The 24,141-nt window shown below is 38.2% G+C and overlaps 1 protein-coding gene across 1 annotated transcript in view; it reads right to left on the bottom strand.

The window, feature by feature from the left end:
• GFPT1 (glutamine--fructose-6-phosphate transaminase 1) overlaps positions 1–24,141 on the bottom strand; it is a 60,565-nt gene that overhangs the window by 12,045 nt on the left and 24,379 nt on the right. Inside the window, exons 6-14 of the mRNA XM_059405946.1 lie at positions 22,828–22,962; positions 21,382–21,443; positions 20,370–20,449; positions 16,891–16,996; positions 14,387–14,550; positions 13,385–13,480; positions 10,453–10,550; positions 5,865–5,985; positions 4,847–5,004 (exon numbers count right to left, since the gene is read on the bottom strand). Coding sequence (XP_059261929.1) covers positions 4,847–5,004; positions 5,865–5,985; positions 10,453–10,550; positions 13,385–13,480; positions 14,387–14,550; positions 16,891–16,996; positions 20,370–20,449; positions 21,382–21,443; positions 22,828–22,962 — 1,020 coding nt within the window. The remainder of the gene's footprint in view (positions 1–4,846; positions 5,005–5,864; positions 5,986–10,452; positions 10,551–13,384; positions 13,481–14,386; positions 14,551–16,890; positions 16,997–20,369; positions 20,450–21,381; positions 21,444–22,827; positions 22,963–24,141) is intronic.

Genomic DNA, 24,141 nt, shown 5'->3' with positions numbered 1-24,141 from the left:
CCCCCCCCCCCGCCACTTCAAACTCCTCAGTTGTTTTTCAGAGTCCATAGTCTCTCATGATTCACCTCCCCTTCCAATTTACCCCAACTCCCTTCTCCTCTCTAAGACCCCTTGTCCTCCATGATATTTGTTATGCTCCACAAATAAGTGAAACCATATGATAGTTGACTCTCTCTGCTTGACTTATTTCACTCAGCATAATCTCTTCCAGTCCCGTCCATGTTGCTACAAATGTTGGGTATTCATCCTTTCTGATGGAGGCATAATACTCCACAGTGTATATGGACCACATCTTCCTTATCCATTCGTCCGTTGAAGGGCATCTTGGTTCTTTCCATAGTTTGGCGACCGTGGCCATTGCTGCTATAAACACTGGGATACAGATGGCCCTTCTTTTCACAACATGTTATCTTTGGGGTAAATACCCAGGAGTGCAATTGTAGGGTCATAGGGAAGTTCTATTTTTTAATTTCTTGAGGAATCTCCACACTGTTCTCCAAAGAGACTGCACCAACTTGCATTCCCACCAACAGTGGAAGAGGGTTCCCCTTTCTCCACATCCCCTCCAACATATATTGTTTCCTGTTTTGTTAATTTTGGCCATTCGAACTGGTGTAAGGTGATATCTCAATGTGGTTTTAATTTGAATCTCCCTGAGGGCTAGTGATGATGAACATTTTTTCATGTGTCTGATAGCCATATGTATGTCTTCATTGGAGAAGTGTCTGATCATATCTTCTGCCCATTTTTTGATATGTTTGCCTGTTTCGTGTGTGTTGAGTTTGAAGAGTTCATTATAGATCCTGGATATCAACCTTTTGTCTGTACTGTCATTTGCAAATATCTTCTCCCATTCCGTGGGTTGCCTCTTTGTTTTTTTGACTGTTTCCTTTGCTGTGCAGAAGCTTTCGATTTTGATGAAGTCCCAAAAGTTTATTTTCACTTTTGTTTCCTTTGCCTTTGGAGACATATCTTGAAAGAAGTTGCTGTGGCTGATATCGAAGAGATTATTGCCTATGTTCTCCTCTAGAATTCTGATGGATTCCTGTCTCACGTTGAGGTCTTTTATCCATTTTGAGTTTATCTTTGTTGTACTAAGACTTTTTAATAGTAGTTCTGGTATCTTTTTAATTCATTGGTCATTTAAAGAAACAATTTTATGTTTTAGGCATTTGAGTTTCTTATTTATATTTTTATTCTTAAATTACTAGGACTGTTGTGGTATAGCCAGCTAGAGTATTATGTATAATTTTAACATTAAGAAATTTATTCGGAGTTTTCTTGTAGATTATAGGCTGAATTTCTACGACTCTTCTCAGGATAAGGGATCACTTCATCAATGACTATCTTCTTGTCATAATGTGGATAATGAGCCTTCTGTATAATAAAATCACAATCTGCTAAAGCTCCTGACAGTTAAATGAAACTTCCCAATAGTTAAATGAGACTCCCTACTTCTTGCTGAGCCTCCCAGCGGCCAGCTGCTCATACATTCCTCCACAGCCACCTGTCCCTGTGCTACGATGGGGTCCACCAGCAGGCTCACCACAGCACTGGCATGGATTTGCAGTCCCTTGCCTTCAAGCTAATGGGCACATCTGTATTCTTAATTCCAGGCCTTTCTGGTCTACCTTTTCCTACTAACGCTTACTTTTCAATTAACTAATTAATCACAAAACATATGATCAGGATGGGGGAGAAACCCACCGTCTGGGACCCCTGGCATACCTAAACTGTTTCCAGCTCAAACCAATCAGATGAGTTCCAGTTCCTCCAGCCCATGACTAAAACTGTTATTCTACAGGGTAATGTTTCCTTATTTGGACTTAAGACATCTCGACCCTGGTTCTTAGGTATAAATATTGAACAGAATAGCTTTAACGCACACATTTTTCCATTGCATTCCCATTAAAGCTTAATTTCCAATTTCATGTTTTTCATTTCACCAACAGATACCAGAAAATCACTTATGAGAAAAGTAAGTTACACCTCACATTTAGAATTTACTGAGGTTTGAAAGAATTTACCAGGAAAAAGTTGACTCTGAACTTTTAAACTTGGTTTTGCTTTATATTTGGCCAAAAGCTGTATCAGTTTATTTTTAAAAATCAACAAGTCAGTACTGTGGTTAAATTTTAAACACCTGCACTAACATAAAAAACTGTTAAATCTGCACATTTACGCCCATCAATTCCTACAGAAATATCAAACTGTCTACAATCTGATATTATGAGAAACTCTGTAATCTCTCTCTCTTTAACCCTGACAGTTTTTCAGGCAAAGTTGGAGATTTATAATCAAGATTATAGAATTCTTGGGCTAGGTCCATCACAGGGCCAGGGATGAGGACCAATGAGGAACTTCTTTGATCACCTCCTAACATAAAAACTTCTATTTACCATTCAGAAATGCTCTACGACTAAACACTGCAAAACTTTTGTAACTCTAAGTCCGGAATGTCTAAGGCATTGAAGAAAACAAAATTACTTTAAAGTCCAAGAAAGATTAAAGACTATCATACTTACTAAAATTTTTAAGGAAACCATTTTTTTAAAGACGTTAATTAAAATATATACTATGAAAAGACGCTTTTTTTCTTATACAAGGTATAACCATTGGGGGAAACTGAGTGAGAAGTACATGGACTTCTCTACTATCTTTACAACTTCCTATAAACCCTAAAGATACTTCAAAATAAAAAGATTAAAAAAAAAAAAGACCTGCAAAAAAGAGAACTACTGCTAGAAATAACACCATAAAAAAGTCTCAAAAACATCAACGGTGAAACCCTTTTTCACTATGTTGTTAAAGAGAAGGAGCCAGACACAAAAGACATGTATTATACAATCCCATTTATAAGAAATTTCTGGAAGATGACATAGTACAGCAAGAGAAAGCAACTGTAGCTGCCTCAGGCTGAGGCTGAGAGGCAGGGGCGGGGGGCTGACTGTAAAAGAGCACAAAGGAACATTTTTTAAGTGAATTCGTCTTCTAAAACAGGACTGTGATGACAGTTACACAGCCAAATTTACTAAAACTATATACCAAAAATTGGTGAATGTTATGGTGGTGAAACGTATACCTCAATAGAGCTGAAACAAATGTTAATGATAGAATCTAAGTGATGGGCATATGGGTGTTAATATAAAATTCCTTTAACTTCACTGTGTGTTTGAAAACGATGATAATAAAATGTTAAGAAAGGGCAGCTGGGTGGTTCAGTTGGTTAAGTGTCTGCCTTCGGCTCAGGGTCCTGGGATCAAGCCCTCATTCACACTCCCTACTCTGTGGGGAGCCTGCTTCTCCCTCTCCCTCTGCCCCTCCACCCCCACTTGTGCTCTCTCTAATAAGTCAAATATTAAAAATAAAATGTTGAAAAAATTGAAGTTTTTGTGAACAAGAGAATTAGAAATTTAAAAAACTGAACTTCCCCAGGCAGTTCACAGTTCAAGAAAGATTTTTTTTGAAAAGTTAAGTCAAGAGCACCCATTCAGTGCTATGACCCCACATCTCACATATACCACGGTGAAGCCCTTGTTTCACCATGTGTTGTGAATAAAGGAGCTTTGGAATTCCAATCCCTGATCAAAGCTGTCTGTATGGATACTGTTCCAAAAATCCATAAGCTGCTCCTGAGGGCAGCTGGATATTTATTCAGGCACAGAATGGAAACCCAAGCACAAACATCTTACATGTTTTAATTACCACATGGAGAAAATTCAGGTTTCAGCTTTCTGTAAATTATAGTGTTAGCAACATCAAAGTAACCATGAAACAAAATACCTCACTCAGGGTTTTTACAGAAGAATCACAAATTTTCCAGAAAAAAAAAAAAAATCTGAGGTTCTTTAAGAGGAAAAAATTCAAATGTGGTTCTGTACGTGTTAACATCATCTTCCACACTCCCTTAATTAGAATCAAATCCACCAATACCTAAGCATCTTATTAGACAATCAGTAGGAAATATTATGCTTAAGCAGAAAAACAGAAATGTTGAAATCATAAAGAGTAATACAATTGTGGAGAGAGAACATCTTTTGTATTTTAAGATTCCTATTTTTATTACTAATACTAAATTTATGTATATTTCAATTTCAAAGAGCAAAGTAGTCTCAGTAGGCCTTAAAAAAAAAAAGGTGTTTTAAGTCCTAAGTCTCCACAGATATAGTATCCAAATAGAAACAGATATTGTCATATAATACTCATTTTAATTGTTTTAAATTGTCAAATTTTTTAAAAGATTTTATTTATTTATTTGACAGTGATCACAAGTGGGCAGAGAGGCAGGCACAGAGGAGGGGGAAGCAGGGTGCCTGCTGAGCAGAGAGCCTATGCAAGGCTCGATCCCAGGACTGTGAGATCATGACCTGAGCTGAAGGCAGAGGCTCAACCCACTGAGCCACCCAGACACCCCCAAACTGGCAAATTTTGTATCAAAAAGTGTATACCTCCTTACAAACTTCCACAGGTAATATGTGTATTTTGGTTATTTATTAGAAGCTATGAATATGTAAATTGTCAAAAATTATTAGAATTAAGCTGCATGCTCCTAATCTGTTATTTTTCTAATTCCCTACTACACTTACTAAAAGAAGAGGACATCAGACTTACCATGTACCCTGCTGCACTGACAGGAGGAACATAAGCGATGAATGGAAACAGCCGGCATGGAACTTAAATACGCTTGTCCCTTTTAGCCTTGGGAGTATTTTATCTATTATGGACTCTTATGATTAGTAAACTATATGAGCTCTGTAAGTGCTAACAAAAGAACTATAAGGTATGGATTAGTGTGTTCCACCCCCACTATGATGACAAAATTAAGAGAACTAAGTCAAGAACTTACCTTTGTGCTGGCCACACCAATCTCGGGCCCAGCATTAATGTGAACGCCACAGTCTGTCTCCCTTGATATGGAACTGCCCACGGTGTTCGTGATCCCCACAGTTAAAGCTCCTCTCTCCTTACAATACCGAAGACCCATGAGGGTGTCTGCTGTCTCACCTATGTAAGAAGGAAGACAAAAGTAACACCAGAGCAGTCAGCAGACACTGTTTCTTAGATGAAAAAACAAAAAAACGACTACACTTTCAACAGTATCATTTAAGTAAAATTTTTTAAAACATGCACCAGGGGTGCCTGGGTGGCTCCATCAGTCGAGCGTCTGACTCTTGATTTCAGCTCAGGTTATGATCTCACAGTCCTGAGATCGAGCCCCACATCAGGCTCTACTCCATGCTCAGCAGGGAGTCTGCCTGAGATTCTCTCTCCCCACTCAATCCCACCCCACCCCCACCCCAGCTTGCAAACATACTCACTCTCTACAACAATCTTTAAATATATATATATATATATATATAACATGCACTTTAAAATAATGAATTTGTGGGGTGCCTGGGTGGCTCAGTCATTAAGCATCTGCCTTCAGCTCAGGTCATGATCCCAGGGTCCTGGGATCAAGCCCCACATCAGGCTCCCTGCTTGGTGGGAAGCCAGCTTCTCCCTCTCCCACTTCCCCAACTTATATTCTCTTTCTCACTGTGTCTCTCTGTCAAATGAATAAAAGTAAATAAAATCTTTAAATAAATAAATAAATAATTAAAATAATAGATTTGTAAAACTTTAAATAGTAAGTTCCTACTTATTATGATCGCCTTTTCTGATCTTTGAAAATTCAGCTCCTTGAGTGTAAAATGTGTTAATTTTACTAACTCATAGAGAATTACATAATATCAATATATATCTATATTTGTCAGGTCATCTGCAATACCTGTTTATCTTTTAATATCAGCTTTTGCCAAGATATGCTATAATTATTAGAGTGAATGACTTTCCTTTCCTTCAAGTCTTTAAAATTAGCATACCTGACTGACTAATGAAAAAGCAAACATCATCTCGAAAAACTGGAGTGTTTCTATCCAGGAAATCACTGGCAAGTTCCACCATGACAGGCAACTCAGTCAGCTCTTCAAGAACTTGACGTGTCTGCAGAGAAAAGACGATTCGGTTGTCCAACCCTACTTCAAATACTCTTTCTCACTGAACTTCCTTGGAGTTAATGTACACTTTTCACTTTTTTGACTATAAAAATGATAGACATGCATTATTAAAAAATACAAACAATACTGATTAAAGCATAAAAAATAATCAAAATCCCCCCAGCCAGGATACAAGTGCTGTTAACATCCTAGCACAAGATTCTTTAGTTATCAATACATGTATTCGTAAAAGCAAATACACCCACACAAATATAATGTTTTGAGAAGTAGAAAAAGCACTGTTGAGTTAGCTTGTCTATTATCTCTAACTTCCCAATTCCTAATCTTGAAATGGCAATTCATATAACACCAAGTCACTGAGAGATTTCAGAGAGAACCAAAGACACATAAACCCCTTGTGAAAAATTAAGCACTTCAAAAATACCATGTATTCATAAAGTTGTAACGTTCCCCAAAGAAAAGTCAATACATTTTAGAACTCCTGTTTAAGAAAGCTCAAGCTCACAATTTCCAAAATCTGTAGTATGGAGAGGGAAGTAGATGCTAAGCCAACAGCATCTTAGCATTTCTTTTACTAATTTCCATTCTAATCCAATTCCTTTTACTCTAAACATCGGAAAACTTCCAAGACAATAGAAAAATGTAAACCTTGAGGAAGCAAAAATTTGAGGCCCTACAGGTAGGTGCACACATTTACTTGTGGAGACCACCTGCTACTCTAGGCAAAGGGGCCCCACCCTCTTGCCCCATCACTGCATTCCTCCTTCACAGGAGTGAAGAACTGTAATAGGTTTCCTTACTTCATATCCCTTTAACTTTTCTATCCACAAAAGTGAACTAAATGGTTTTATTCTGTAACTCTGGTTTGGCACTTTGGAACAATGTTATAACACCACTTACAGAAAGTCTTCAAAGATAAAATCTTATTTTTTAACAAATCTTTTCCAGTGCTATATTTTACTTATTAATTTTATGTTACTGACCCTAAAATGCTGGACATTTTCCCTCAGACAAACAAAAATCAAACTTTACTGCCTCATTTATGATATAAATGTTCCACTGGAATTATATTCTTCAAAATAAAAAGAGAAAGATACAAATCTAGCAACTTAACAGATATTTTAAAACATACCTTGCTTAAGTAATCTCAAGGTTTATCTGTGCTAATAAATGTCTTTTTCTTTCAGTGGAAGTAACTCTTTATAAATACACAGCATGACATATTTACACTGGAAGAGATTAATACACTGTCATAAATTCTATTCTATGTCACTGTAAGAACCCAGAGACAAGTAACACTTTGAAAAGCGAACTTAGTTAGAATGAGTTCAGTTGATTGTTATTGTTCAGGATATATATTATACACTAAAAAAGCATTTATGCATATGTGTCATTCACTTTGGGCTCCACCAAAAAAAACCCACAAAAAAACAAAAACCAGATAGAATTAACAACATGATTTTGTATGATAAACTCCAAAGGGCCTTCTCACGTTTGTTAACCAAAGTAGTCTCAGCATCTACCGAAACACAAAACAAAACAAACCTTAACATTTTCTCAAATTTCCTAATTAGAGAATTCTAACATAGCATATATTTTCTGCCCTAAAATTCAGGTTTAGCATTAGATGAAACATTTAATCAAATTTTTTATTTCTGAATAGAGGGGTCTCTCAGTAACAACAGATCTAAAGCCACCAGGGAACTGGCCAATCCTCTCATTCACACTCATGTCTTCAAGTCATTCTCTTTTCCCCCCACGTTTGAAACAACCACTTTCTAGAACTCTTCCCTTCAATACTTCCCTTCAATACTGACTTCTAGACTTTCCTTTTTAGACCAGGTGACCTGAGGAGTGAACTGAGAGAGGACTGAGATGCAAGGGCTGGACAACTACCCCATTTCCATCACTACTTATATGACTGGCTCCCACAGGTACAGATCATAGATATTTTTGCCCCCAAATCAGTATGTCATAAACTCTCAAAGTAGAAACTGAATGTGTAAGGGTCTTCTGTACTTACAGAAGTTGACACCAACAGCATTGTAAATGGTGAAGTTATAAGAAAACTACATCTGGATCTCATTTATTGGACTAAGACTATTACACTCCTATGCTTTGGCACTGACAACCAACACATATCTTTGATACAGAATTTCATCTTCCCCAAAATTAATTTGAAATAGATTAAACACTTAAATGAAAGGCCTGGAACCAAGGACTTCCTAGAAAAAAACACAGGAACAAAGTTTCTTGACATGGGTCTTGGTGATGATTTCGTGGCTATGACACCTAAAGTTCAAGCAACGAAATAAAAAATTAAAAAGTGGGATTACATCAAATCACAAAGAAAACTATCAACAAAGTGAAAAGTCACACTACAGAAGAGGAAAAAAATATTTGCAAACCAAGTATCTAGTAAGGGACTAATATCCGAAACTATATATAGAGAACTCAAGTGAAAAAAAGAAAACAACCCAACTTAAAAATGAGCAAATGGGGGCACCTGGGTGGCTCAGTGGATTAAAGCCTCTGCTTTTGGCTCAGGTCATGACCCCAGGGTCCTGGGTTCGAGCCCCGCATCGGGCACTCTGCTTAGCAGGAAGCCTGCTTCCTCCTCTCTCTCTCCCTGCCTGCCTCTCTGCCTACTTGTGATCTCCTTCTGTCAAATAAATAAATAAAATCTTAAAAAAAAGGGGGGGGGGGGCAAATGGCCTGCATATACATTTCCCCAAAGAAAATATACAAGGGTGCCTGGGTGGCTCAGAGGGTAAGCCTCTGCCTTCGGCTCAGGTCACGGTCTCAGGGTCCTGGAATCGAGTCCCATATCAGGCTCTCTGCTCAGCAGGGAGACTGCTCCCTCTTCTCTCTCTGCCTGTCTCTCTGCCTACTGGTGATCTCTGTGTTAAATACATAAAAATCTTAAAAAAAGAAAGAAAGAAAGAAAGAAAGAAAATTCACAAATGGCCAACAGGTACATGAAAAGATGCTCAACATTACTAGTCATTAGGGAAAGGCAAATTAAAACCACGATGCGTTATCTCCTTATGTCTGTTAGCACAACCATTATCCAAAAGACAAGAGAAAACAAATGCTGGTGTAAATGTGGAGAAAAGGGAACCCTTGTGTACTGTTGGTGGGAATGTAAACTGGTGCAGCCGTCATCAAAAATATGACGGTAGATCCTCAAAAAATTAAAAATAGAACTACCATATGATCTGGCAATTCCTTTCTGGGAATATATTCAAAGCTAAAGAGAACACTAACTTGAAAAGATATCTGCATCCTCAGGTCCACAGCAACATTATTCACAAAAGCCAAGACACAGAAACAACCTACGTGTCCATCAATTGCTGAATGGATAAAGTCGTGGTGCATACACACACACACATCCACACACACACACATATACACACAAACACACACAAACACACAAACACACACACACACACAGAGAATAATATTATTCAGCCATGAAAAATGAGAAAATCCCACCATCTGTGACAACACGGATGAATCTTGAGGGCATTATACTAAGTGAAATAAGTATCACAGACAAAAACAAATACTGTATGATTCACTTATATGTGGAATCTAAAAAATAATACAAAACAAACTCATAGAAAAAGGGATTAGACTTTGTTTACCAGAGGTAGGGGTGGGGGAGAGGGGACTGGAGGAAGGTAGTAAAGGTACAAACTTCCAGTTACAAGATAAACAAGCACTAGGGATATAATGTATGACATGATGACTACAGCGAACACTGCAGTAGGATATACAGGAAAGGTGTTAAGACAGTAAATCTTAAGAATTCTCATCACACAGGAAAATTTCTTTCCTTTATTCTTTTGTTTTTATTGTACCTCTATGAGAAGATCGATGTTAACCGAACCTACTGTGGCCACGATTTCACAATATATCTAACTTGAATCATCATGCCATAGGTCTTAAACTTATACAATGATGTATGTCGATGATTTCTCAATAAAACTAGAAGAAATTTAACTAAAATTTGTTTTAATTTAGCTTCCTAAAAAATAAAGAACGAAGTCTGACAAGAAGCAGACTTCCTTTGTCTGCAGAAATGCGCCTACCAAGTAAAATCCTGTTGAGGTTCACACATGCTACGAGCCATCTGTCTGAGCCAAGAAAATAATGAGAAGCAAAACCTAAGGACTGCTCCTACAGAAAAATCTTTCCACTCTTTGCCTTCCATGAAGACACCGCAGGTGGGCCACCTATATATCTAAGAGTCTTTCTAAAGCAAATTTTCCACTGATAAATAAGCCAAGCAGCTACTATTAACATTTCTGTCCCCCACCTTCCTGATTTTTGTCTTAACAACATAAAAAGGTAACATCGTGTTTTAACAAAGCATAATTTTTACATGGTGTGTCATAGACACACTCTGATATCCAACCTCAAACAGTTAAAATCTCAAGAAGACACTTACTGCTACACCAGCATGGTAACTCGTCCCACAGGCAATAAGAATCAAACGCCGACACCTCTGGATCTCCTTAATGTGATCTTTCAAACCACCCAAATTCACTGAAATAAAAGTTTGTGAATATAATTATTGAGGAAAGGACCACAGGAAATAGGTAATCACTTTTCGTGAGTGTCCACTGCCAATACGGGAAACATTACCATTTTAAAGAATTATATACGGTTTTGAAGACTAAATTAAAGGGGCGCCTGGGTGGCTCAGTGGGTTAAAGCCTCTGCCTTCGGCTCAAGTCATGATCCCAGGGTCCTGGGATCGAGCCTCACATCAGGCTCCCTGCTCAGTGGGGAGCCTGCTTCTCCCTCTCTCTCCCTCTGCCTACTTGTGCTCACTCTCTGTCAAATAAATAAAATCTTAAAAAAAAAAAAAAGAACTTTTATGAGGAAGATAACATTGATAAAAGTCCTTTTTAAAATCATGAACTTCTGAAAGTTTCTCTGTCTTCCCTTGTGAAATAAATCTTTTTCCTGATTTTTCTTCCAAGACTACCATAGGTGGTCTTTACTGTTACTCTCCCAGTTTTTCCAGCTCAACCCCCTTCAACAAGCCCCTCTCCCCACACCCGCAAACGCAGCTCCTACTTCTCTCCTTCCCTTCCCCATCGCCTTAGCCTAGACAGGACAACATCCTAAGTGGCAACTGCACCTCAGCCTCTCAGCCCTCCAGGGCACACTGCTCAGACTAGCACCCAGTTCACTCCAGTGAAGTTCAGATCGCCTTGGCTCCTAAGCCTCCTAACAGTTCTGTACTTTCTACACAAGGAGGTCCCCCCACACCCTCCCCTGACAGTAGAGCATTCAAGAACCCCTTTGGCAGCTCCTCCCATCTTCTTTCCCAGACGTACTGCTCCTTACTTCTCTTCAGGTAGTAGATGTGGCAAACTGGACCACACCAATAGCTTGCCCATGGTCTTCCACTATCTCCCCCCTTAGCTAACACTCTTTTCTCCAACTGCAGTGCTCCTGTGTCATCTTCCAAATCCTTGAAACTCATGTCTGCCTGCTTCGTGAAGCCTTCCCTGGCCCCAAAGCCCCTGCCCACAGACAGATTTATTGTCTACTCCAAGTTCAACAGTGAACTTTAAACATCTCAACACTAAACTATGTCTCTAGTGTCATTTATCTAATTTTACCTTTAAGTACTTATATATTTGCCCCCTTCTAGATTTCTAAGAACCTCAAAGAGGCCATATCAGAAATATGAACATAGTCCCTGCTATGTTCAACATGACGTTCTGAACACAAGATGTTCTATTTATAATTCAGCTTCAACAGATCTCTCCTGTTGAGAAAGTGTGATGCTGCTCAAAAAAGAAAAAGACACAGAGACAGCATTTACTCAGAGAAATCATTCTCTGGACATCTCTGGAAATCATTACCAGTGCATGGCTGGCATAAGGAAGAAGACACTTAACACTGCATATATGACACACAGATTCAGGATGAGAGTTTTACACCCTAATAATTATTTGTCAAAAATGAATTAATGCTGAGAAGTTTAGCCCAAAGTTTGTTTGCTACACTATTTATTAAACTAGTCCCGAGGGCGCCTGGGTGGCTCAGTGGGTTAAGCCGCTGCCTTCGGCTCAGGTCATGATCTCAGGGTCCTGGGATCGAGGCCCGCATCGGGCTCTCTGCTCAGCAGGGAGCCTGCTTCCCTCTCTCTCTCTCTCTCTGCCTGCCTCTCCATCTACTTGTGATTTCTCTCTGTCAAATAAATAAATAAAATCTTTAAAAAAAAAATAAAATAAAATAAATAAACTAGTCCCGATGAATGAGCCATGTTCCCAAAATGGAAGTTTGCAATAAAGAGGTTAGAGACAACTTAGGACCCCAGAACGTCAATCTCAAACTCATCTCTGCAGGTGCCCAAGTTTCTGTGACACAGGGTCCAGGCAGAACTTCCAGAAAGACAACCAGGGCTGCCCTCTCAGCTCATCCTAGGTAGGCAGGAAGGTATATGTTATCCCAGAAGGCATTAAGCAAACACCTGGAAGTTCACACCTTCACTCACTTAGAAACTGAGAGAGAAAATCCAGGCTGAGCAGATACATGCAAGCTTCCCAATAGAGAGACCAGGTCTCACTCCTCTTGGAATTTACAGTGCCCAGAAGAGTCCCTGCTACACAGCAAGTGCCCCAAAAGGTTTTCTGAAGTGAAAAGAGGTTAAATGTTTTTAATGGTACACTGGAGGACATCCCTGCCCCACTCCAGGAAAATCATGCTAATACTGACAATTTTCAAATGTGACTTTCTAGCCAGTTTTTACATTTTTTACAACTACCTTATTAAGATACGTCACGTACCATAAATTCAACCTTTTAAAGTCCACAGTCAGTGGTTTTTGGTATATTGAGAGCTGTACAACCATCAGCACCACCTGATTTTGGAACCTTTCATCACCTGTCCCAAATCCCACAGTCATTAGCGTCACTCTTTATCCCTATCCCCTCGACCTCTGACAACCATTAGTTATTACCTCCCCTTTCTTATTGCAGTAAAATAGATGTACATCAAACATTAACCATCGTTAAGTGTACAGTACAGCTCCACGGCATTAAGCCCGTTCACAATGTTGGGCAACCATTGCTATCATCCATCCCCAGAACTTTCTCATCTTCTCAAACTGAAACACTCTCCCTGTCCCTGGTAACCACTGATCTACCTCCTGCTCTATGCCTCTGGCATCTGACAATTCTAGGCGCACCTCACGTCACTGGATTCTCATATGGGGCGGGGGGGGTGGTGACAGACAACTGGGCGCTGTTGATGGCCGGCAGCCACAGCTTTCTGTCAGGCTAAAAGGACAAGGAGTTTTCAGGCCCTGCCAGTGCCAACCCCCACAGGAGGCTCCAAAATAATCATCTGTAGTTCATTACCAGTATAGTCATCAAAGTTGACTCTTCCTCGCATCGTGTTCACAACGGACTCAGGCTGCTCAAAAATTTCTTTCTGCATGAATGAACTGAAGTTGCCTAAAGTAACAAATTGTATCATTAAAAAATTTGTACCAACTGAAGTCTACCTTCTGTAACATAATCTCAGGAAGGCAGTAGAGTACAATATTCACATAGGACATTTTGCCCTGTGTGAAGAAAAATACGTTAAGGAGGAAAACTCACTTTATTAACTTCACACCTAAAACATGCAGATAGAACAAAACAGAGGAGGGGGACAGACTTAAGTTTTAGAGTCAGATTTGTTTCAAATGATGGTTCTATCCTTGAACACCTAAATGGCTCTGGGGAAATTCCCTCATTCATAAAATAAGAACAGCAACTATTTCACAGCACTATTGTGCGTTAGTGTAGAGGAGACCTAACATGTAGCAGTTAGGAATAAATGTTAGCTTTTAGCCCACCGTGACCCCATGAGAAAGGAAAAGAAAAGTCATTTTTAAGAAAAATCATCTTAACAGTTCACAGGAGCAAACATTATAGTAGGCCTAAGTGTGTCAGGTACTGTTCTGAAGGCTCTACATAAATTAGCTCTCTTCATCCTCAAAACAATCTTAATGAGGTAAGGTCTACTATCCACATTTATTTATATATTCTATACATATATATCCTCTCGGGAGAGGAATAAAGAATAGAACAAAAGCTATGTTCATAAAGTATCTTAAAAATATCAAGAACTATTTAGACAATCAGCCTCTTTTTTAATGTAAGAAACAACAAACCATGAATTAGTTTGAAGAATAACTACTTTAAGAGGAGCAGGTAATTTTTCCAAAGAATCATCCCCTTTCCTGGGATTATCCCCTCACTAATTGTCTGGAAGATTTCAGTCAGCACTATCATCAGATTCCTACAGAACCACAGGAAGCAGAATGTGTCCTTTCCATTAAGAACACCAAGCTACAACATGACAAAAACTTTCACCCTTCATGATCTGTTGCAGTTCCATCTGGAGGGTCTGCACAGCTCGTCCAGGATGATCTCCTGCAGTCCGTTTAATTCGATGGATAGAAAGACGGCCATCTACCACCGCTGCAACATCATCGTCTTCAAGGAAGATGACACGATTGGTATGTTCTATTACAGCACTATAAAAATGTTCAAGGAGATATTACAATGAATAATCAAGGATGATTACTACAAATAAAACTACCATTAGAACACACAAACCAAGTTTAAATACAAACTTGGGGCACCTAGGTGGCTCAGTCAGTTGAGCATCTGACTCTTGATTTTAGCTCAGGTCATGATCTCAGGGTCATGGATCAAGCCCCATGTTAGGCTCCGTGCTCAGTGAGGAGTCTGCTTGAAATTCTCTCTTCCCCTCCCTCTCTGTCCCTCCTATCTCTCTTTCTCAAATAAATAAATCTTTTAAAAATACATAAAATAAAAAATATAAACTTATCATTGTGCAGTATCTTTGATAACTTTCTGGTTACCCAAGCCATTCCCTACAGGGCAGTGTCCCCTACTAGGGACAATGAACGAAAGGACCTCTGTGCAACACTCTAAACCAAATTAGATTTGATCAAATCAGAAAGCATGGCTATTTCCTTCTCATTCTATCTCCAAATCCTTCCATTCTGTACTCCTAAATATTTCTCAAAGCCTCTCTCTATGTCCACCACCACAAGCCAGTTCAAGCTACCATCAGATCTTGGATGAACTATGGCAGCAGCCTGCTAACTTATCCAACCACATTCCTTCCCTCCCTCCATCCATTCTCCATCTCTGCCAAAATGAGTATCAAAAGGTAACTCAAACCAAGATTTCTCTCTCACCCAACAAACCACTTGATGGCTTTCCTTTGGCTTTTCAGAAAACAACAAAAACACCTTACCATGACCCTACCTCCTGCTCTAGCCTCATCTCCCACTTCCTCTATTCCAGCCATACTCATACCCATCCCATGCTCTTACAGACTGATCAATCTGCAGTAAATGAAATGTTCTTTCCTCTACCTCTTCACCTAACTAACTCCCAGCATCTCCTTATCTCTCAAGTGTCACTCCCTTAAAGAAATTCACCCACAGGAGAGTGAGTCACCCTGTTACAGGCATTTTTGTCAGAGCTGGAATTCTATACTTGTAGGATTGATTAAAATTTGTCTTCTCCATTAAGGAAAAGCTCCTCAAGGATAAGTTGATACATACACACACACACACACACACACAGATAACTTTTTCTTTAAAAAAATATTTTTTTTTTAAAGATTTTATTTATTTATTTGACAGAGAGAGATCACAAGTAGACGGAGAGGCAGGCAGAGAGAGAGAGAGAGAGAGGGAAGCAGGCTCCCTGCTGAGCAGAGAGCCCGATGCGGGACTCGATCCCAGGACCCTGAGATCATGACCTGAGCAGAAGATGGCGGCTTAACCCACTGAGCCACCCAAGCGCCCCTAACAAAAATTTTTTTGGAGTAATCTCCACCCCCAACGTGGGACTCGAACTCACAACCCCAAGCTCACATTCAAACTCACAACCCTGAGATCAAGAGTCACAGGCTCCACTGACTGAGCCAGTCAGGCACTCCTCAGACAAGTGTATTTTTATTTTTACTCACAACTGTCTCCTAAGCCTAGGATATGGATTTGCTCAGAGTGTTCAATATGAACCTATCAGTCAATGACAAAAGGATGATAAGCTTCTGCAATTTCCAGTTTATTAAAGCCATAACTGTCAATTCTGTAACAAACCTACTTAATGACAATGATGCATCCTAGCACTGAGTATACTCCGGCAGAGGTTAGGAAACAGTCAAAACTAATTTACCCACTGAGATGATGCAATCCCAGCAGTCTTAAACTACGACTCTTTCTCATCTTCAGACCCCCTTACTTTCAAGCACAACGAATGACTCAAGTGCTTGCTGGCAACCTGAGCGATCCATTTGATCCTCCCCACTGTTGGTATTCCACTTCTAAATGCATCTCACCATCCCACAGTACTTCTCACTCTAAATGTCTTAGTCTAGTACTATTTCTTTTATAAAAGTGATTATGTGGCAAACTACTTCCGAATTAAAAAAGGCAAGTGTCCTTATTGGACTAAAACTATAATGGTTTAGCAAGCATACTGTAATTGCTGGGACACTAAGCCATTCTGTTCTCCAGTCTAAAATCTATCCTCCCTATAAAACCTGGGTAAGTCTCCAGAAAAAAGAGGAAAAATAATAAAAGAGCTCAGAGTAAATATGCAGAAACGAGTCTCAAGGACTGTTCTCTTTTCTTGGTAAACTGACCTACGTGCTTTGAATTGAGAGGAAAAATATTCTTAGAACCCCATCTCCGTTTAAAAGGACACCTACATTTTTCTCTAATTAACAAAATTCTCCCACACAGGATGACTAGATATGCATAAAATGACTTTTGGTTTCAGTAACATGAGAAGTTTTACTGAAGTTCTCTGAACCAACGAAGGAAGCTCACCTCGCATCAGAAGCAAAGTAATATTCCACTGCTTTTTCTTCCACAGGGAAAAGGCAAGTTGTGCTGTCCACACGAGAGAGATTGCAGCTTCCCTTTTTGTCCTTCCCTAGAGCACAGAGTTAACACAAATTAGCAATCATATAGGAAACCATGGCCAGTGCATAAACTGACATAGCTTTCTATAAAATCAACAAAAAACCATAGCAACACAAAATAATTTCAGCAACTCTGAGATGCTAGGTAGATCACCTTATTTCCATGCAATAAGCCAACAAGAACAACAGACACAGGTGTAGAGTGAAACAGCAACTATCAAAGACAGCGTGGCAGATGAGAGTGCTACATTACACATTTTTAAAACGGAATATTTCTCTTCCAGGTAATAGGCAAATAATTCACAAATATCACTAACTTTTTTTAATCAACAGTATGTATCAACTAATTTTAACTTTGCACAAAACTTGATAGAATACATATAAGTTTATGTAACTAAACTTACAGAAATTACATTAAAAAATCAAATTGTGCAATGAATAAAAGACTGATGGCATATTAATTTTTATTATAACAAAACTTCTCTAGATTTTACCAGTAAGTCAGCACAACAAGTCAAGTTGTAGTTTATACTGACTCTTATTTCAAAACAGAACAAAGATACTTAGAACTCTCTGTCATACACTATATGTGGTCCCTACTGCTAAAGATTGGAAATACCATAAACCTAGAACCTCTTCTTTCTTAAAATTGGGTCTTCTTACATTTAAGTTAGGATAAAATACGGTCCTTCTGCAATAATATCCTTTTAATCCTAGAACTTTAGAATTCTGACATCTCTACTTAATTCGTCAAGTCATGAATAAAGAATTTTTTTCCTTTTGGCTCACTCACAACAAAAGTCAAAGGTGGAAAGCAAAGTGAAGTTTGACAAATTAGCCAAATATGGGGGGGAGGAACCCATTACTTGAAGAATATATAACACAGAGACCAAAAAAAGCACCTTTTTCTGAGATCAGGACATTTACAGACCTTGTGACTATGGACACAATAGCCAGAGGACACAATAAATATACTTGCAAAAATTCATATTGTATCTATCCTCTAATGCATGTCTATAAAGACTTGCTTGTAAGTATTCTTAGAAATATACATCCAAAGTTCTCCACAATCGTACCAGTATGATGTGTTTTAGACATGAAAACCAGACAGCTCTTTAGATCTTTCCATCCAAATTTAAAAGCAAAAAAGGTATCACAGTTTTAAAAATACATATAAGATGACATACTAGGAGAAATTACACTACAGGAAGAGAAAACAGATTGGTGTTTGCCAAGGCCTGAGTATGGGACAAGGGAACAAGGGCTGGCTACAACTCTCCAGCTGGAGGGAACTTTCATGGGCATGGAATCGTTCTGCACTTTGACTGGGCTGGTGAACAACTATTTGCACTTTACAAAACTCATGAAACTGCACATCAAAACAGCGAACTTTCCTGATGTTAAAAAAAAGTGAATTGAAAAATGTAAAGAAGGATAACCTAGGACCAATATTTTCAAAATAAATACAACTAGCTTTAGGTGATTCGATGCCCTACTGGTTGTCAAGTTTCACTATCTTCCTTCTCCAGATATTTATTCTTCAAGTAACAAGGTATATTTTATTATAAAATCTATAAGGATTTAATATCATTGCCTATTTAAATGAAAAGAACATTATTACCACCTGATGTCTACACGACTCGTGCAATCTACAAAATGTTTTGCCGTACATAGATTTTCTTATCTGATTTGAGTAGAATACAATCATTACCATCCCCTCTTATTTTGTCAGTAGTTACACCTGGAGAATATAGCAAAAATCTAAAAGCCCCCTTTATACAGCCTCTTTAATAAGAGGCTAAACTTTTTAAACTCAACTTTGCGGGGCACCTGGGTGGCTCAGTGTTAAAGCCTCTGCCTTCAGTGCAGGTCATGATATCAGGGTCCTGGGATAGAGCCACACATGAGGCTCTCTGCTCAGTGGGGAGCCTGCTTCCTCCTCTCTCTCTCTGCCTGCCTCTCTGCCTACTTGTGATCTCTGTCAAATAAATAAATAAAATCTTTAAAAAAATAAAAAAATAAAAAACTCAACTTTGCTGAGCCACACATCATCTACCTACAAGGAGCTTCAGAAATAAAGGTTACTAAAATGTAATTCATGATCTTAAAAAGATGCCTCATATTAAGTTTTTCTTCTAACTTCTTAAGACCTTAGCCAATGTTTTTCCATTCTTTTTTTATACGAGCAGCCCAAGAAAATGTATAAGGTAACATAAAAGTAAGGTATAAAAAGAGCTGGATTATTAACAGAAATCTGGAACCCTGGATCCAAAATTCTCTACTCTCACTGATTATACCAGTTTTTCTTCTGAAAAGAGAGGGCCAGAGAGGAAGGAAGAAGAAATCCTAACATTTCATGACTGAAGGCTACATAAGGAACTAACTTTCTACTTTAGATAAAAGAGCTAAAGCAGCCACTATCTAAACATGAAAGGTTCAGAGTCCTTTGCTAATTTTTTTTCAAGAAACCAAGACTTATACATTAATAATATGGGTTCCAATTTTCTGAATTTACCACTCCCTATCTTTTACTTAGAAAGCTTTTAATAATAAGTAAATAAAAAGAGCATGTCATTTGTTTTCTGTCTAATTATATCAATAAAATGATCCAGAATTTGTATGGCTGAAAGTCCTATAAAGAAAAATAAACTTCAAACAAACAAAAAGACTCCAATTTCAAACAAGGCAATCAAGATGTGAATGTGAATCTAAAAGTAAAATGTCATGCATAAAATAAAGATCATTTAAACATAACTTAGTAAAAAGTTAGAATAAATTAAATAACTACCACTGAATTCAATCTACAATAGCCTAGCATACAATGCTCTTTCCCAATCTAAATATATTACTTATATTACTGTATCTTACATGATTTTAATTTTTTAAAAAAATTTTACAACTTAAAATCTAAATTTCAAAGAAACAAATTATTAAAAGCAGTTTTCTAAATGCCAAAAGCAGACAGACAAAATATACTCTGCAAATTAGAAAAATGTCAAAATATGTTTCCCCATAAAAAAGCACATTTTTAGAGGCCCAGCACATTCATTCACTCCAAGAACAAAGAATTAGTAAAGAATGAACAAAAGAGGATAAGATTCCTCCCCATCCATGCAGAGTGCATTTCCCACCTCTTTCTCCCTGTGATCCCCACCGTGTGAATTTTGATCCAATCTGAGTCCTAGCTAAGGATATACAACAGAAAAAAATTCTCCTCGTCAGAGAAATCACAACAACAAATCCTTTTCACGTCTAGACAGAACTATATACACATATGTGTGGATCTGACCAAAGAGATATTTATTTCAATTTAATGGACACAATTCTTTTTATCTACTGCACTCAAATTTATTCCTCTTGGCAAGACATAGCAAGAGTTTTTACCTGTTCTGTAGAGTATTGGAATGTGATCAGTTGAGAGCTTATGTTCACTTCGTACACCAATCAAAAGAGGGCTACCTCGTCTGTTAGTGCAAAATTAGGCAGAATTACATCATTTTCATAAATATTGCACAGATACAAATTTTCATGAGCCAATACTAATCAAATAACATTTAACTTTTCCCCTTTAAACTTGGCTTTAGGTATAACAAAACAGTAACAGACACAGAATTTTTATAAAATAGTAACAGGGTCAGCAGTCTATGCTCCTGAGGCCAGGTCTGTCTATTTTTGTTACACAAGAGTTTTACTGGAATCCAGCCATGCTCTTTCTTTTCCCTATTTTCTACAGCTGCTTTCCCACTACAGCAGCAAACCTTGGTGCTACAGAGGCCTTATGGCCCAGAAAGGCTAAAATATTTACTCTCTGGACCATTACAGAAAAGTCTTTCTCCTTTTTAAAATGTCAAATGGAAACTTTCTTTCAATTATACATGGAATTCTGACACATGAATGTTTAAGCATTTTCTCCTTAGTCACCTTGCCTTCCTATTAAAAATAGCTCTTTCTTGCCAAATATTAGGGTTTCCCACTGGTCTAAAAAGGATGTCATGATCAGGCCTACATATCGTCACAAAAGTAGAGATGGTACTATTATCTCAGAATCCACTCAGAATATATACTTCCAAAAAACACGGAGAAAGCTAATGCTTGGGGCCTGAAACTAAGGAATACTCAATATCCAAATTCACAAAGTAACCGTAGTATCCCACTACAGACAAAAGGCCAGTTTATAAATGCAAAAATATATTTGCTTTATTAAGGGATTCTGTTAAATGGAAGAGTGGTTAAAAAAACAGATAAGAAAGGACATATGAAAACGTATTCATATGGAGTCTCTGAGATAGGGCAAGTCCTTACAGTGAAGGGTAATCATCAAGCACAGAAAACACACTTGTAATTCAGATGTTTCAAAATACATGTAATTATTAGTCATTATTAAATTTGTATGTACCTTGTGCCAACTGCTTGGCCAGGAAAATGAACACTTTTAAATACCAGTGCGAAAGCACCTTCCTATAAGAGGGGGAAAAATGCATTAGCAATATTTATTATAATCAATTCTCAAATGTGAAATTCCTAAAACATATTGGCTTCAGCACAGAAATTTTTTGTTTACATGCTGCCCTTTTGCAGTAGGTTATAAACAAGTCTAAAATTTAGGTAGACACTTATTCCTTAACTTTGGTGTATCAAGATACACTTTTTCACCAAGCCCCTCTTAAAATCGACTCAATAGATAATAGCTCCACAAAAGACTATTTTAAAGCACTTTTGTACATATTTCTAAATAGATACATCCTATCCCATACTAGACATTAGAATGCAGGGAACAGAGGATTAGAAAAGACTACAAGCCCAATATCCAAAACCCCTACTCCAGTCCAGTGATTTTATACCACTGCTAACTTCCATGCCTGTTGACCTTGATACTGGAGATAAAAATATACACAACCACAATTATTAACAAGCCCTACCCAACCTCCTCAGGGACCGGGCAAGGAAATCAAGAGTGAATAAAAGAGGAACAGGAGGCAGGAAAGGTAAAGGATCATCCTAGAATGCAAACTGGGTTATATAATGCATAGAAACAAGAAAAGGCTAGAAAGGCACAGTACTCTGCCTTGAGTAAAGGGAAGGAATAGGCCTCTACTCCATCTTCCTGATTCCTCCATTTGCTTCAGGCATCATGAGATTTGGGTAGAGGGAGGAAGTGAGGGTTAGACCTTTAGAAAGAAGTAGAGGGCTTTTAAATGGGAACACTAGAGTAATGAATGGGGATGGGGGCAGAAATCCCAACACATCTGGACTTGTTGTGGATCTTCTGTGTCTTTAATCTTTAACCAGGACGACTGGGATGGGATCAGAAAGAATGCCCTTGTTTTCTGGGGCAGGAAAATTATAGTGTTACGAGGCCAAGGCAAAGTACCATAAGGAAAAATAAGTTGACTATACTGGCTTAGAGACATGCAGACATTATCCCAGAATAAAGAGTGTGCATTTTACTGAAGCTACCCTTGTGCTAAGTTACTGACTGAAAAGAATACTTGAGTGAGTAGGAAGCAAGAAAGTAAATGAACCCCCGACTGTGTCTACTGTATACAGGTTTGGGTGGTACGTATGCGCTTGTGTGTGTGCACACACATAGGACAAACTCTTAGATTTGGGATTATTTTTAATTCCCATGACACTGAACTACAGTGAAAGAAGAAGAATTTTAAGTGTGTGGGAAGAAAGGTGGTCAAAGAGTCTTTCAAAATTATTTAAGCTGAGTATTAATATATATATATAGGAAATAAAAGCCAAAAATACTTAAGAAATTAACATAGTTTCTGCTTATCTTAAGAGTTTGTTATGATTAACACTGGCAATAATTATCTTTAAAAGAGTGGTTTAATACCAATTGTTGGATAACTCTCTCCACCAAGGTAGTAAAACTGATGTCTTGACTTTCCCGATTGTCATACATGTACTTAACAAGCTTGGCAATTGTCTCTGTGTCTGTTTCCGATTCAAAGTCATAGCCTTTGCTTTCCTAAAATAAGAAATGGAAAAAAAAAATGAACACATTTAAGGAAATAGTCATGATATCTTTTCTATATGATTTTTCTATATAATCTATATAATTCTTTCTATATAATTTTTTTCTCAAAAATTTCACTAATCAAATTCTAATATTTTTTCAACACCATACATACCCCATGACCCATTGTTCAAAATTAAACTCACCATCTAACCACAGTGAACCCAAAATGGTGAGGTATTTTGTATAATTTTGAATATACACTTACAATTATATAAATCTAGATATATGCCACATACAAATTAAGAACACTTTAAATAGGGGCGCCTGGGTGGCTCAGTGGGTTAAAGCCTTTGCTTTCGGCTCAGGTCATGATCCCAGGGTCCTGGAATCGAGCCCCACATCGGGCTCTCTGCTCAGCAGGGAGCCTGCTTCCTCCTCTCTCTCTGTCTGCCTCTCTGCCTACTTGTGATCTCTGTCTGTCAAATAAATAAATAAATCTTAAAAAAAAAACAAAACCACTTTAAATAATTAAAGTAATATGCAATAGTCACAAAACAGTAATTCCATAATGAACATAATGATTCTTTCATGGATAATGAAATTACACTATCCATCACAACAGTCATTAGCTGTATGTGGCTATTTTTTAAAAATTTTTTAAGATTTTATTTATTTATTTGAGAGAGAGAGACAGAAAACATGAGTGGGGAGGGGTCAGGGAGTAAAGAGAAGCAGATTCCCTGTTGAGCATGCAGTCCAATGTGGGGCTCAATCCCAGGACCGCAGGATCATGACCTGAGAGGAAAGCAGACACTTAATGGACTGAGCCACCCAGGTACCCCATATATGTGGCTTTTTTTAAATGTACAATGTACTTGGGACACCTGGGTGGCTCAGTTGGTTGGGTGGCTGCCTTCAGCTCAGATCACGAACCCAGCATCCTGGGATTGAGTCCCACATCGGGCTCCTTGCTCAGCAGGGAGCCTGCTTCTCCCTCTGCCTCTGTCTGCCACTCTGTCTGCCTGTGCTCACTCTCTCTCTCTCTGACAAATAAATAAATAAAATCTTTTAAAAAAATTTTTTTAAATAATAAATAAATAAATGTACAATTTTTTTTTAAAATATTTATTTATTTGACAGACAGATCACAAGTAGGCAGAGAGGCAGGCGGAGAGAGAGGAGGAAGCA

The sequence above is a fragment of the Mustela nigripes genome, chromosome 7 (genome assembly GCF_022355385.1).
Source record: "Mustela nigripes isolate SB6536 chromosome 7, MUSNIG.SB6536, whole genome shotgun sequence".
NCBI classification, from domain to species: domain Eukaryota; kingdom Metazoa; phylum Chordata; class Mammalia; order Carnivora; family Mustelidae; genus Mustela; species Mustela nigripes.
The sequence above is the reverse complement of the archived record's forward strand: the minus strand, read 5'-3'. Positions and strand labels throughout refer to the sequence as shown.